The sequence below is a fragment of the Physcomitrium patens genome, chromosome 4 (genome assembly GCF_059467195.1).
Source record: "Physcomitrium patens ecotype Gransden chromosome 4, ASM5946719v1, whole genome shotgun sequence".
Classification (NCBI taxonomy): Eukaryota; Viridiplantae; Streptophyta; class Bryopsida; order Funariales; family Funariaceae; genus Physcomitrium; species Physcomitrium patens.
In genome coordinates this window covers 7,091,420-7,102,942 of record NC_143413.1, presented here as the reverse complement: position 1 = coordinate 7,102,942, position 11,523 = coordinate 7,091,420, and the positions used below count along the sequence as shown (strand labels likewise).

The 11,523-nt window shown below is 30.8% G+C and overlaps 1 protein-coding gene across 6 annotated transcripts; it reads right to left on the bottom strand.

Annotated features, from left to right (window-relative positions):
* Positions 1–6,252: 6,252 nt before the first annotated feature.
* On the bottom strand, positions 6,253–8,876 carry LOC112281035 (sm-like protein LSM7). 6 transcript variants are annotated; one of them, XM_090249612.1, is made up of 6 exons: positions 8,563–8,876; positions 8,202–8,283; positions 7,736–7,807; positions 7,372–7,424; positions 7,104–7,205; positions 6,253–6,492 (listed from the first exon to the last, which is right to left on the bottom strand). In XM_090249612.1, the coding sequence occupies exons 1-5, from the start codon at positions 8,767–8,769 to the stop codon at positions 7,107–7,109; spliced, it is 513 nt and encodes a 170-aa protein (XP_090105738.1). In that variant the 5' UTR covers positions 8,770–8,876; the 3' UTR covers positions 6,253–6,492; positions 7,104–7,106. The 6 variants fall into 6 exon arrangements, with proteins under 6 accessions (XP_090105738.1, XP_024372936.1, XP_024372934.1 ...); XM_024517168.3 differs by having other exon boundaries at positions 7,081–7,205; positions 8,563–8,875; XM_024517166.2 differs by having other exon boundaries at positions 6,253–6,489; positions 7,081–7,205; positions 8,563–8,874.
* Positions 8,877–11,523: the final 2,647 nt, after the last annotated feature.

The window sequence follows — 11,523 nt, the reverse complement described above, 5'->3', positions numbered from 1 at the left end:
AGATATTTACTCAAAAGAAGTATAGTATTATAAGTGAAATAACTATTATCAAAGATAAGAAGTTTATAGACTCTTAAAATAAGACTAAGAATAAGAAAGGTATTAATAAGAATAAAAAAGACTTCATTCTTATGTCCATATATATTATATAACTAAGAGCTATGTCGTAATATTCTATAGAACCTTTGACATGTATCAAATTTATAAAACACATGTCTAACTTATAATATAAGTTTCTTACATGTGCACCACATAGCCAACTTATACTACAAGTCAATAATATATATAATACATGGTCAAGTTTTCTACCTACTAATCAACTACAAATATGTATAAAGTCAAATCCATGTCTATAAGGCTTCTAAAAAGTTTTTTCAAAAGATATTACCAAATCTATCTTCATTTATTTTCTACCTATTATTTTTTATCCAAATAATCAAGTATGTGTGTGATATTTGGCCAATATAGAGAATGCATTTTGCAATAGATCAAATAAATAGGATCTTTTAGTCATTATGAAAATTTGTTATTTGAAGAATAAAACAATATTCAATTCATTAGGAAAAAAAAGATGCTCAATTTGTATTCTATATTGTATTATTTGAAAATACATCAAGCACTTGGTTATACAAGATGAACATTTATTTTACAACCAAAAAGAAAATTTAATAATCCTAATAAAATCTTAAATAGATTTCAATAGAACCATTATAATTCTAATCAAATCCTAATTAAATTGAAAAAAAATCTTAAAGAAATCATAAATAAATTCTAATAAATCTTAAAGTTATTTTTATCAAATATTAAATAAATCATAAAAATCCTAAGTAAATGATTTAAAATCTTAAATAAATCTTAATAAAACTTAATTAATTTTAATCAAATTTAATAGTAGTTTTAAATCTTTTAAAATCATAAATAAATCTTTAATCTTTTTTCAAATTTTTTTATATATTTTAATCTATTATTTTAAAAAAACTACATAAATTTAAAGAGAATCAAAGACATAGATTTGGATAAAAAAAACTTTTAATCAGTTAGGTGTTACTTGACTACTTTTCCAATTTTTATATCAATCTACTAGCAAGAATAGTTTCTTATTGCACCATTTATTTTCTCTCAAAATCTGTAGCAATGCTAAAATTTATATTTATTATTAATTCATAAAAAAATTATTTAATCTAACCATAAAAATCCTAAAGATTGTAGTTTGTCTCATCAATCTTTACAATCCAATTTGTAAGCCAATGTTTGGACCAATATCCAAACACCTTGAGTTGAAGAACTAAAATAATTTTAGTCAAAAAATTTAAAGTTGGTGGCTAATGCCTAACTCTAGGATTAAACAATAGAAAAATAAGATCCAACATTCATTAATCAAATGATCAAAATAACTGCAAATTTTGTAATTATAGCAACTAAAATATATAAGACCATGGCAAATGTGGATGAAAGAGTGCATGAATTATTTTCCAAATCCCTCAAGTAATGGAAATAAAAGTCCAAATGATCTAATAAACTTGAAATCTTTTCAACAAGTTTTATTATTTAATTAAGAAAACAACAATTTCAACATATAGATAGATATAGATTCCAAGATAGGAACTAAGAGCAAAACTAGAAGAAGGGTTTTCACTCCAACTACCAACGATGATATCACCCTCTTCAAAATCATGTTGATGTTGAATAATTAGCTAAAATACATATTAAAGATAAAAGATCTTATCCATGTAAAATCTACCACTACTAATTTAAAAGATGATGGAATTTCAAGAACCTTAAGTCAAATAATGTCTAATCTAAAACTAACTGAGAAAAGAGACAAAACAATAAAGAAATAATGTCTTACTGCATGGATAGTAAAAATATTAAAATGCCTAAAAGGATTTGATACTTGTTAGTTGGATGATATTATAATTAATATTTGATAAACTAGAATTAAAAAAAATATATTTAATAAATTGACTAGCAAAGTAATAATAAGATTTTATTAACAAATAATATAAAAAAAAAGATGTTGATTAATGGCGACTATTAAGATATGTTAGATTTCAAATAAGTATGAAGATGAAATCTCTCAAAGAGTAGAATAGTATTAATCTATATTTTTTAATAAAAATACACTTAATTTTTTTTATATCAAATTTAGATACTTAGTAATCTCTTATATGGGTTTGTATGTTAAAGTGATGAGACATAATTCTACCACATTGAATTGGGTAGTATGGCAAAGTTAAAACATGTGCATGGTTAAATGAGATGATTGATATTGTTGTGGCTATAGGCAATATAAAAACAATGTTTTGTGTGGTTTTAATAGATGAACTAACTACTCCTATAGCAAGTCAAGTTTAATATCTTGAGGTTGGATTAGAAGTTTCCATAGAAAAACACTGTCTTCGTTAAGATAGTGCAACCCAACTCATATTTGTCTTTAATTTGTTAACAACAACGTTTTATATTTGATAGGCAAGGTATTGCAAAGAGGTATATCTTTCTCAAAATTTGGGTTGTTTGAAACTTAGGCAGAGGATCTCAAACCTAAGTTAGTTGAAATAAAAAGAATTAGTAAAATCAGATTAAATTTTGGAATTCCACCTTTACTTCTAAAGGTCCATCAACAAGGATATTGACCCCATTTGAATTTTCTTTAGAAAAAAACATTGCTATTTGATTTCTAAAGTCAATCATTGTCATTGTGGCATTTAAAGGACTGCTGATAGAAATAGTGGTACCTGAAAATTATACCTCAGATTGTTCTCAATTGAATTCATGAATTTATTGCCTAAAATACACTGTTGTTGGAGTACCCAAATTGAAACCAGATGCATTGTGTGACCTGTTTGTAAAGAATGGAGCAAGCATGGCCCTCTCTATTGATAATTGTAAAAGTAATCTGAAATCTGTTGTACCTTCTTGTGGGATTTGGAAACGAAGATAGAAAAAGAATACAAGATTGTAAGACACAAAAATAAATTATACTTGAAGAGTGGTTTACTTGCTACCTTAATTTAGGACCAAGGTGACACAGATTATGATTATTTAAGCTCACTCCTCTAAACAAAACAAATGTAATATTAAATGTCTAAATATGTATATGTAGATTAGTTAGTGATGATGATTCTACAAACCAAATTTTATATTTGAGAGTTGGAACCAGAGAAAAGTAGGACTTGAAGAAAAGATTTATTGGTATTGGATTGTCTGAGCACATGTGTTTCAGAAAAATAGAAGTAAATAAGGAAGTATAAGGATCACCTCTAAAGTTTTGGTGACTTTGCTCATAGATTTTCAAGAGAACAAAGAAGGTTTCATTCTTAAGTTTTTCAATTAATTGTCAATGTGTCAAAGAAAAAGCTTGCCACAACATACTTTGACAGCTATAATTGTAAAATCTTATACAAGACCAAAAATTTGAAATAAGTAATTTGTTATAACAACTACATAATTTTTTGATAAAAATTCTAAAATAATCACCTCATTATTGGATTGATAATTTGGTCTCTTTTTAAAAGATAAGGCAAATTTTAATTGATTTTTTTTAAATATCTTCTCTTTTAGAATAAAGATTATTTTTACAAAATATATATATTTTTTAAGTTTTAAAAAGTCACATCAAAATAAAATGATTATTAAATACTAGAATTAACATCACATAAAAATAAGTTTATCATAAAGTCAAGATGTATGTAAACTTTTATTTGCATCACCAAAAACATTGTATTTTAATAATACTGTTAAAAAATAAATATAAATAAAATTTTAAACTTTTATTTCCAAAGTTTTAATAATACTATTTGAAGCATAAGAAAGTTACTGCTAATCTTTTATAATAGAGAACATATCTACTAAAAATAATTTCTACTGAAAATCTGTTAAGAAGTAAAATCTTATGTACTAAAGTATAAAAGAATTTTCCTCACTATAATTTTGATTATAAGAAATAAAAAATTAACAATACAAGGGGAAAAAAAAAGTAAAAGACTAAGAAGTACAAGACTAAGAAGTACAATAGAAGAAAAATTGAAATAAGATTGAATAATAATTAAACTACTCCAAAACTTGTGTTGGAAAAACTAAGATTTTTCTTGACTTGTCCTTTTTCTTAAGGACCTACCAAAGTTCTAAAGATATTCTAGGAATCATGAAATATTCTAGAAGTTCAGAAAATTCTTTTATAGAGATATGTAGAAAATTATATCACAATCCTTTACTCTTTGTCTCTGAATTTGAGTGTCTGTCTGAGTGCACTGAGTGCAGAAGGACCTCAGTTGTTTCTACCTCATCAATTGCACAAGCTGAAAAGTGTGTCATAAATTGCACTTTGATTGACAATTTTGTCAAGCATGAGAATTGGCAACTGTTTTTGTTGCCAATGGTTTATTTATTTTTATTTATTTTTGTATTTATTACTTTTCCTCAAATGTTTTTTTATTGGGTGAGGGAATACTCTCCTTGGGTCTTGTCTGACAGTATGCCACTCTGAACAAAGAGAGAGCGAGCAACTCCAAAACTGAGACAAGGGACCTGGTCAAAGGGAAGGGGGCCCATGCTTGGTGGGGAGGGAGATGTGAGAGGAAGATGAAACTGGGAGATGAAGATGGTGAAGATGGAGCAGCACTTTGGAGCCATGGGAGTCATCCTCAGCTGTGACCCCACATGGGGCCCAATTGGGATGCAAATGGGGGAAGAAAGAAACACAGATCCTACCCCCCCACATGTAGAGATTTTCTGTGCGTCCCCTGCCTGCCTGCCTGCCTGCCTGCCTGTCTGTCTGTCTCTGATCTGATTTTGCTTCTAGAGTATTTTTCCATTCCATCCAATAATACTGTATCTCTTAATAACACTGCTGCTATTACTAATAACAATAATAGTAGAAGCAGAAGAAGTAGAAGAAGGGAAAATATACACAGCCTTGGAAGCCACCCCACACACAAACTCCATCTTTGCTCTTTGCCCCACATGTACATGACAGCCTATGATCTCATAAGAGCTTACACAGCAATGTCCTGCCTACACAGTATGTGTGAGTCACCACCACCTCCACCATCACCACTGGGCTCTCTTTTTGTGTAGATGGCAGTGCAACAAACTTCCCACAGTGCATGCATCATCTCAGCCTTTTCTCTAATCTAACACACAATTGCCTATGTCTTTGGCTTCTTTTTATTTTTGAAATTTTTGGTACAGTTGTACATGTACATGATGGCACACTTTGGTGAGAGTTTCAGTAAAAATGATTTGGTCCCATGCTCATCAACTAGGAAAAATCTGTTCTAGGGTTCTTAATGGTGTGTATGTGCTCATTTGTACATGTATATATAAAAATGGATATATATATATATATATATATATATCTCTGTGAAGTTTGGATTGGAGATACCATTCCTGAGACAATTTAATGCAAGATAACAACAGCTGCTACTGTGTATACTGTTGTCTGCACAGCCTCCTTTTCCTACAAGATTGAACCAAAATTTCAATTTTGATTATGTAATTCTAGAACAAAAATTGGTAGTTTCGAACTTCACTTTGACCACTAATTGGTATCAAGTGCACAGAGATGGTGGCCTGTACTTGAAAAAATAGTCTCTGCAGTGATCCACTTAAAAATTCAACTACAATTGACTAAGAAGAGGGAGAATAACACGAAAGAAAGAAAGAAAGAATATATATATATATATATATATATATATATAAAACATGCATACATTTGTTAAAGAGAAAAGTTTGGCAAAGTCTTAAAATGGCTCCTTCAGTTCACAAACTTAAAGAGGGAAATTTGTGACCTTGCGCAAGAGGTAGTTCTCTTTTCATGTCAGTAAGGGGAAAATGCAACCATCCCCTGAGAAATACTAAGAAGCACCTGAAGTTGAAAGCTCTAAATCGCACTAATTACCATCATTCAAATCTTCATCCAGACTCTTGGTTTAAAAAGGAACTCCCATGCTCTACCCCATGATGCCCTGAGAAAATATAGGAGACGATACTGAGCTCAAGTAGTCCTCTAGTTTTCCAGTGGACAAGCAACATAACCAGTCATTGCTACCAAGGAGCTTGCACTTGCCACAACAGAAACATTACTCTCCACAAATGAACTCTGGCATTACTAAGAATGTGATTGACATATTTGACAACAGAAATAAGTCACCATTGCTCCATGTGGACAAGAAAATAAGACATACCCTTGAGGAAAACCATTACGTACAAATTAAACCCAAACAGGACTCAACAGAACAGCCAGGGCAGGAATTACAGCAATCAAAGCACTATAGTCAGTCTCTTCATTGACTTAAATATTATGCACATCTAGAACCACATTCAATAGTATGTGCTGTTGTACATGTGTTTTCAGAAATTAGGTCAGGACCTCAGTCATTACTAAATTTAAATATTTCATTTTTCTTCTCGTCCAGGAACTATCATTTTCAGAGGACAATGTAGATGACGCAGGAACAGCTGATGGCAGAGTAGCTCTCTTCTGTAAACCTGCTATGCAAAATTCCACACAACGTCATCAGGAAAATAGCTCCAGTATTGTTCACCATGATATCCATATATTTATGACATCATTGATGCAACGGAAATCTTCATGTTAAGCCAATTCGTTTTTAAGGTTGTACTGCACTGATTCAACACATGAGTTCGCCTTTCAGAACAGACATAACATACAACCTATACTGTTCAAGCTCCTTCAAGACTGTTTCGTATCTAATCGCCACCTTCTTAGTTGGCCAGTACTTGGGAGCTCCTGCAAGGCTGGCTTCATTTAAGCATTGCAAATCCTTAATAATTGGAATCTGAACTATTCTCAGTACAAGGGGGATGAGGACCATAGTAAAAAAAAGGTTTAAACATAGTAAAATTTATCCATTATGCAGTGAATAGCGCTGAGTGAAACTACCTCTCTAACTAGTCTGTAGTTTCAGAAAGTGATCTCTCAGTGTCACAAGTCTTCGTTTATTGTCTCTGAGATAGGTTGCAGATAATAGATAGAACAAGCTGAATTTTATCTGTAGCTCAATTACAATGCACGTCCAAAATACGAAGGCATTACGGGGCAAATCGAACAGTGCTTACAAGATTGTAGGTGATGAAAATACCGATCAAGTAGCGGCGGGGGTCTCGTTTTGAAGAAACGGATTTGGTATCTCCTCAGTACCATCTGTTGGGGCAACCAACATGACAGCAGTTCCTCTGCAGACCTGCCACACACAAGTACGTGTCAGGACTGCCAACATGTATATTTTCGAAGCCTGGAAAGGTTAGACATGACTTTTGGTCCAACACGATCGCCCACAACGGATATCTGCTAGTAGCAGCCCAAGCCTCAAAAGATTAGACTCCAGTAGAGCATGGATAGGAACTTACAATCAAGCCCAATTGTCTTATTTGGTCCGTGGTCTTCATAGGATCGTCCGAGTCTGAGAGCAAATGAAAAGCCCGATCAGGCTACAGTCAAAGGAGCATCCGAACCCTCTCCAGTTTACATATTACGCTAAATTATATTGCAAGCGAGAGAGAATGACAGCACTCTCTGGATTTAATAAGAATCCACACAAAGCAATTGCTCAGGGGATTACGACAGATTTAATACCGATGAGGGAACATAATCAATAATTAAATTGCGCGAATAGGTGATGTATTATGGAGAGTAAACAAAACTTCATTGAAAAACTAAATGTATTATGAAAAGGTATCCTGGGTTAGTAATCAAACAAAGAGAACACCTGACCTCTCAAGTTTTCCGTGGCCTCGTCAAGCACCAAATTCAAAAGTTGGTCATATCCTTTCAAAATTCCTGTCACTGCAAGCGCAATCCAATATAATAAAATGTTATGACTTGATCTGCTCACTGCCGAACTGGATAAAAAGAACAGACTACCAAGATTTGGTTGGCGCTAGCTGACACGTGCTCTAATACTCACTTTTCCGCTCAATCACTCTCAATCAAGCAGAGGTAAGTGACTCTAATTTTATATAAACCCTAAAATATTGCAGACTAATGAAGTAATCAAAAACTGGCATTAAGTAGGATTAACAAACCACACTGCTCGAAAACTGCTTGTGCGAGCTACCAGTACGCAAAGAGCATCAATAATAACCCCCAAATACTATGAGCATGCCATTAACACGCCCTCTGATAAGCTTGACTATTAACGAGAAAATCAAAAGCGTGGAGCTGCGTAATCACTGCTCACCTTGTCGACCACCACTCAGCTTCACCGACACTCCCCTATCCACAAACTTGGCCAGATCCAGCACAGTCTCTTTCCTTCCTGACTAAGACAACCTCACAAGTCCAATCAATCTAAACGTCAATGCTCGAAACTAACAAGACATGTTACAGTTATACTCAACCCTTTCCCAAGAACCCACATCAATCCCGCATGATCATCGCACACAAACGACAAATTTAACAATATCCTACATTAAGATTGCACAGAGTTTAGCTCAACCTGCTTCCTCACACACCGAATTAGGGTTCCTACGAGAAACAGTAGGCAACTATACCCTACACAAATTGTAACTCAGAAATACCCAATTGCAACGATCCTGTACCATATTGATAAAAACGGAAGATGCAGCGCAGTCAAGCAACAGAGGCCAAGACGACACTTTAATGCAAAGCTGCAACTGAAGTTCATCAGGTATCTCCAATACCGGACCAAATCGGATTACGCGGAATATTTCAGCGTCGCCGGATGATGAACGAATGAGAAAACGACGACTGAGAAATTCGTTTGTTTCCACTGACACAGCAGTCATGGACTCTTTATCCGGTCGGCCTCAACCCGAGATGGAAACGCTCAGTAAACTCCTCTCCGGCAAACCCACAAGCCAATGCATCCAATTCTCAAACACAGATACGGCGACGTGTCTGAGCGATGTCGGGGACACTTTGTCTGAGCGTCTGATGACGTGGGACACGTGTATGAGAGACGTTCGTGGGTTTCCGCTTTGCAGATTAATCCATTCTGCAACATTGTGACATAGAATTTCTCGCATGAGCATAGCCTAGAATTATATTCTTGTGCTGAATTCAACCAGTGTGTTGAAGAATGAAGCTCCTGATTCATCGATGGTTTCTTTCGTCAGCCGACTTCGGATTGAAGTAATGTTTATCCATGGCACGATTAATTGCATTGTTTAGATTTTCAAACCGATCGATGGCTAAACTGGTTCGATGAGTTGACATTCGTTGAGGCGAAATCACTGGGTGGCGAAGGTGCTGACCGATGTTACCGACAAGGGTGAGAAGTCAACCTGTTGACTTTGAGTATTGGTAGGTTTGGAGGTCCAGGTGTCAATGTTTGTGTGGTGGACAAATAGTTGAGATCAAATATTTCCATGGTCATGGCCCTTGTCAACAACACACCAAGTGAGACATAATGTGTCCATCATATTTAACATATTCATCAATATTCATCAATATCCATCAATAGATAACATCATATTTATTAATGATTGTGATATTCTTACTAAATTTTTATTTGATGTTTAAAATTTATTTAAGGAAAAAATTGGCATTTCACAATAGATTTTACTGCCATAATTATGTGAAATGCATGTATACATATTTAAAAAATCAAAATTAATGTTTGATTTGAAGATATTCATGAAAATAAGCAATGAATGATTTTCTAGATTTTATTTTTATTTTTTTATATTTCTATATATATATATATATAAGATTAATGGTCTTGAAAACAATAAAATGCCACTTATTCTTAGATATATAGGATACATGTTTTTCTATTGAAATATATATATATATATATATATAATTTTAAATTAATAAAAAATTAATAGATATACTCATTAAAATAATTTATGTATATTATTTTAAAACTTCTTATATTATTAGTTATTTTATAAAATTATTCAAAGATGTAATATTAAAAAATTAGAATATTATTTATAATTTATCTAATGTTAAATAAAACTTTGAAATTAATATTGAAACAAATGATACTTCTAAAAATATTTTATAATAATTTATCTTTATAACATGGTAATTTCCATTCAAAATATCAAATTTAAAAAATTTAGATAAGATATATATTTAAACAACTTAAAAATATTAGTCTTAATCATTTTATAATTACAAATAAATTATAAGATTAATAATAAATTTAATGAATAAAAAATAAATAGTTAAATATTTAAATATTTATTTATTTTATTATTATTTTTTTTTATCATTATAATTTTCATAAAATTAAAAGATAAACATAGATAAATATAATTAATAGAATTATCATTGTCATTACTAAAGAATTATTATATCAACCTAAATTTTTATCAAATTGATGTAGCTTAATGACTTAATAGATGATACAATTATTTTTGTAAAACCTAGTTGCCAAACCACCTACTCTTTTGCTAAAACATTTTTATTTTGTAGAACCTGATTGTCAAACCATCTATCCACTTTTTTACTAAATTGACCTAATTTTTAAATAATCTATTATTGTACTATAAATTAATATGGTTTTTAATATTTAACTTAAAACTATAATATAATAAGAATTTTAAACATATATTGAATTAATTAAATGAAATATTTAAAAAGAAATTTGATTTTATTTGTTGTATAGAAAAAAAGTCTTTAAATTCCATAAATACTTGGCAATAATTTGATTGGTTGGATTTTTAGAATATATCTAGTAGTTAGAGGCTTGAATTAGGATAAAATTTGGTAGATAAATTTTTGATAAGTTAAAAAAATAAGTATGTAAATTTAAAATATAAAAAAAATGCTTAGATTGGCAGTAAAATGGTTTCAAAATATAGAAGATTAGACTGTATTGATATATATTTTTTTAAGTTTGGTATATCAAAGTGGTGAATCGCACCCATAATGTACTAAATTGAAGTCTACCATTATTATGGTATAGTTAGAGGAACTATATTCTTTAAAATCCTTACTTTATATATTAAAGATGATTAGAAGACTAGTTCCACAATGCTTACATTAAAAGATTATGTTGACCGACTTATCACATGTAGACAAGTATAAAGCATCTTTGTTAATTGTAGTATAATGTACAATACCTATGTCTTTTATATATTCATTTTCTTGATAGATTAAAATTTATCTTTTTATAATAGGAAGGAGGTACAATTCAATAGTGATTATAGTATAATAACATCAATTCTTCAAGAATCCTCTTAATGTATATTTTTTATGATTGAAAGTTTATATTTTAGAATTTATGCTTTAGAATTTAAGATTTTGAAAAAAATTATAATTAAAAAGAAGAGACTCGTTCTTAATTAATTTTATTTTAATTTACTATAGAATTTGTTTTTAGAAAATAATAGATGAAATTAAAAAATATATAGAAGTAAAGGATAATAATTTAAATATTTTATTTTTAAAATAAAATCTTTGATTTATCAAGTTTTATATAAAATATGGAGTAACTTTATTTTATTTGGATTTAAAAAAAAAAAAGTTGTAGTAGAAAGAGGCCTAATGCCTTCTTGAAGCAAGATTCTTTAATCATAATACCACAT

Coding starts and splice junctions, on each gene's coding strand:
- LOC112281035 (XM_090249612.1), bottom strand. CDS start 8,769: ATGACTGCTGTGTCAGTGGAAACAAACGAATTTCTCAGTCGTCGTTTT. Junction 8,284..8,562: donor CTTCCGTTTTTATCAATATG/GTACAGGATCGT, acceptor AGGTTGTCTTAG/TCAGGAAGGAAAGAGACTGT. Junction 7,808..8,201: donor GCTGAGTGGTGGTCGACAAG/GTGAGCAGTGAT, acceptor TTGCGCTTGCAG/TGACAGGAATTTTGAAAGGA.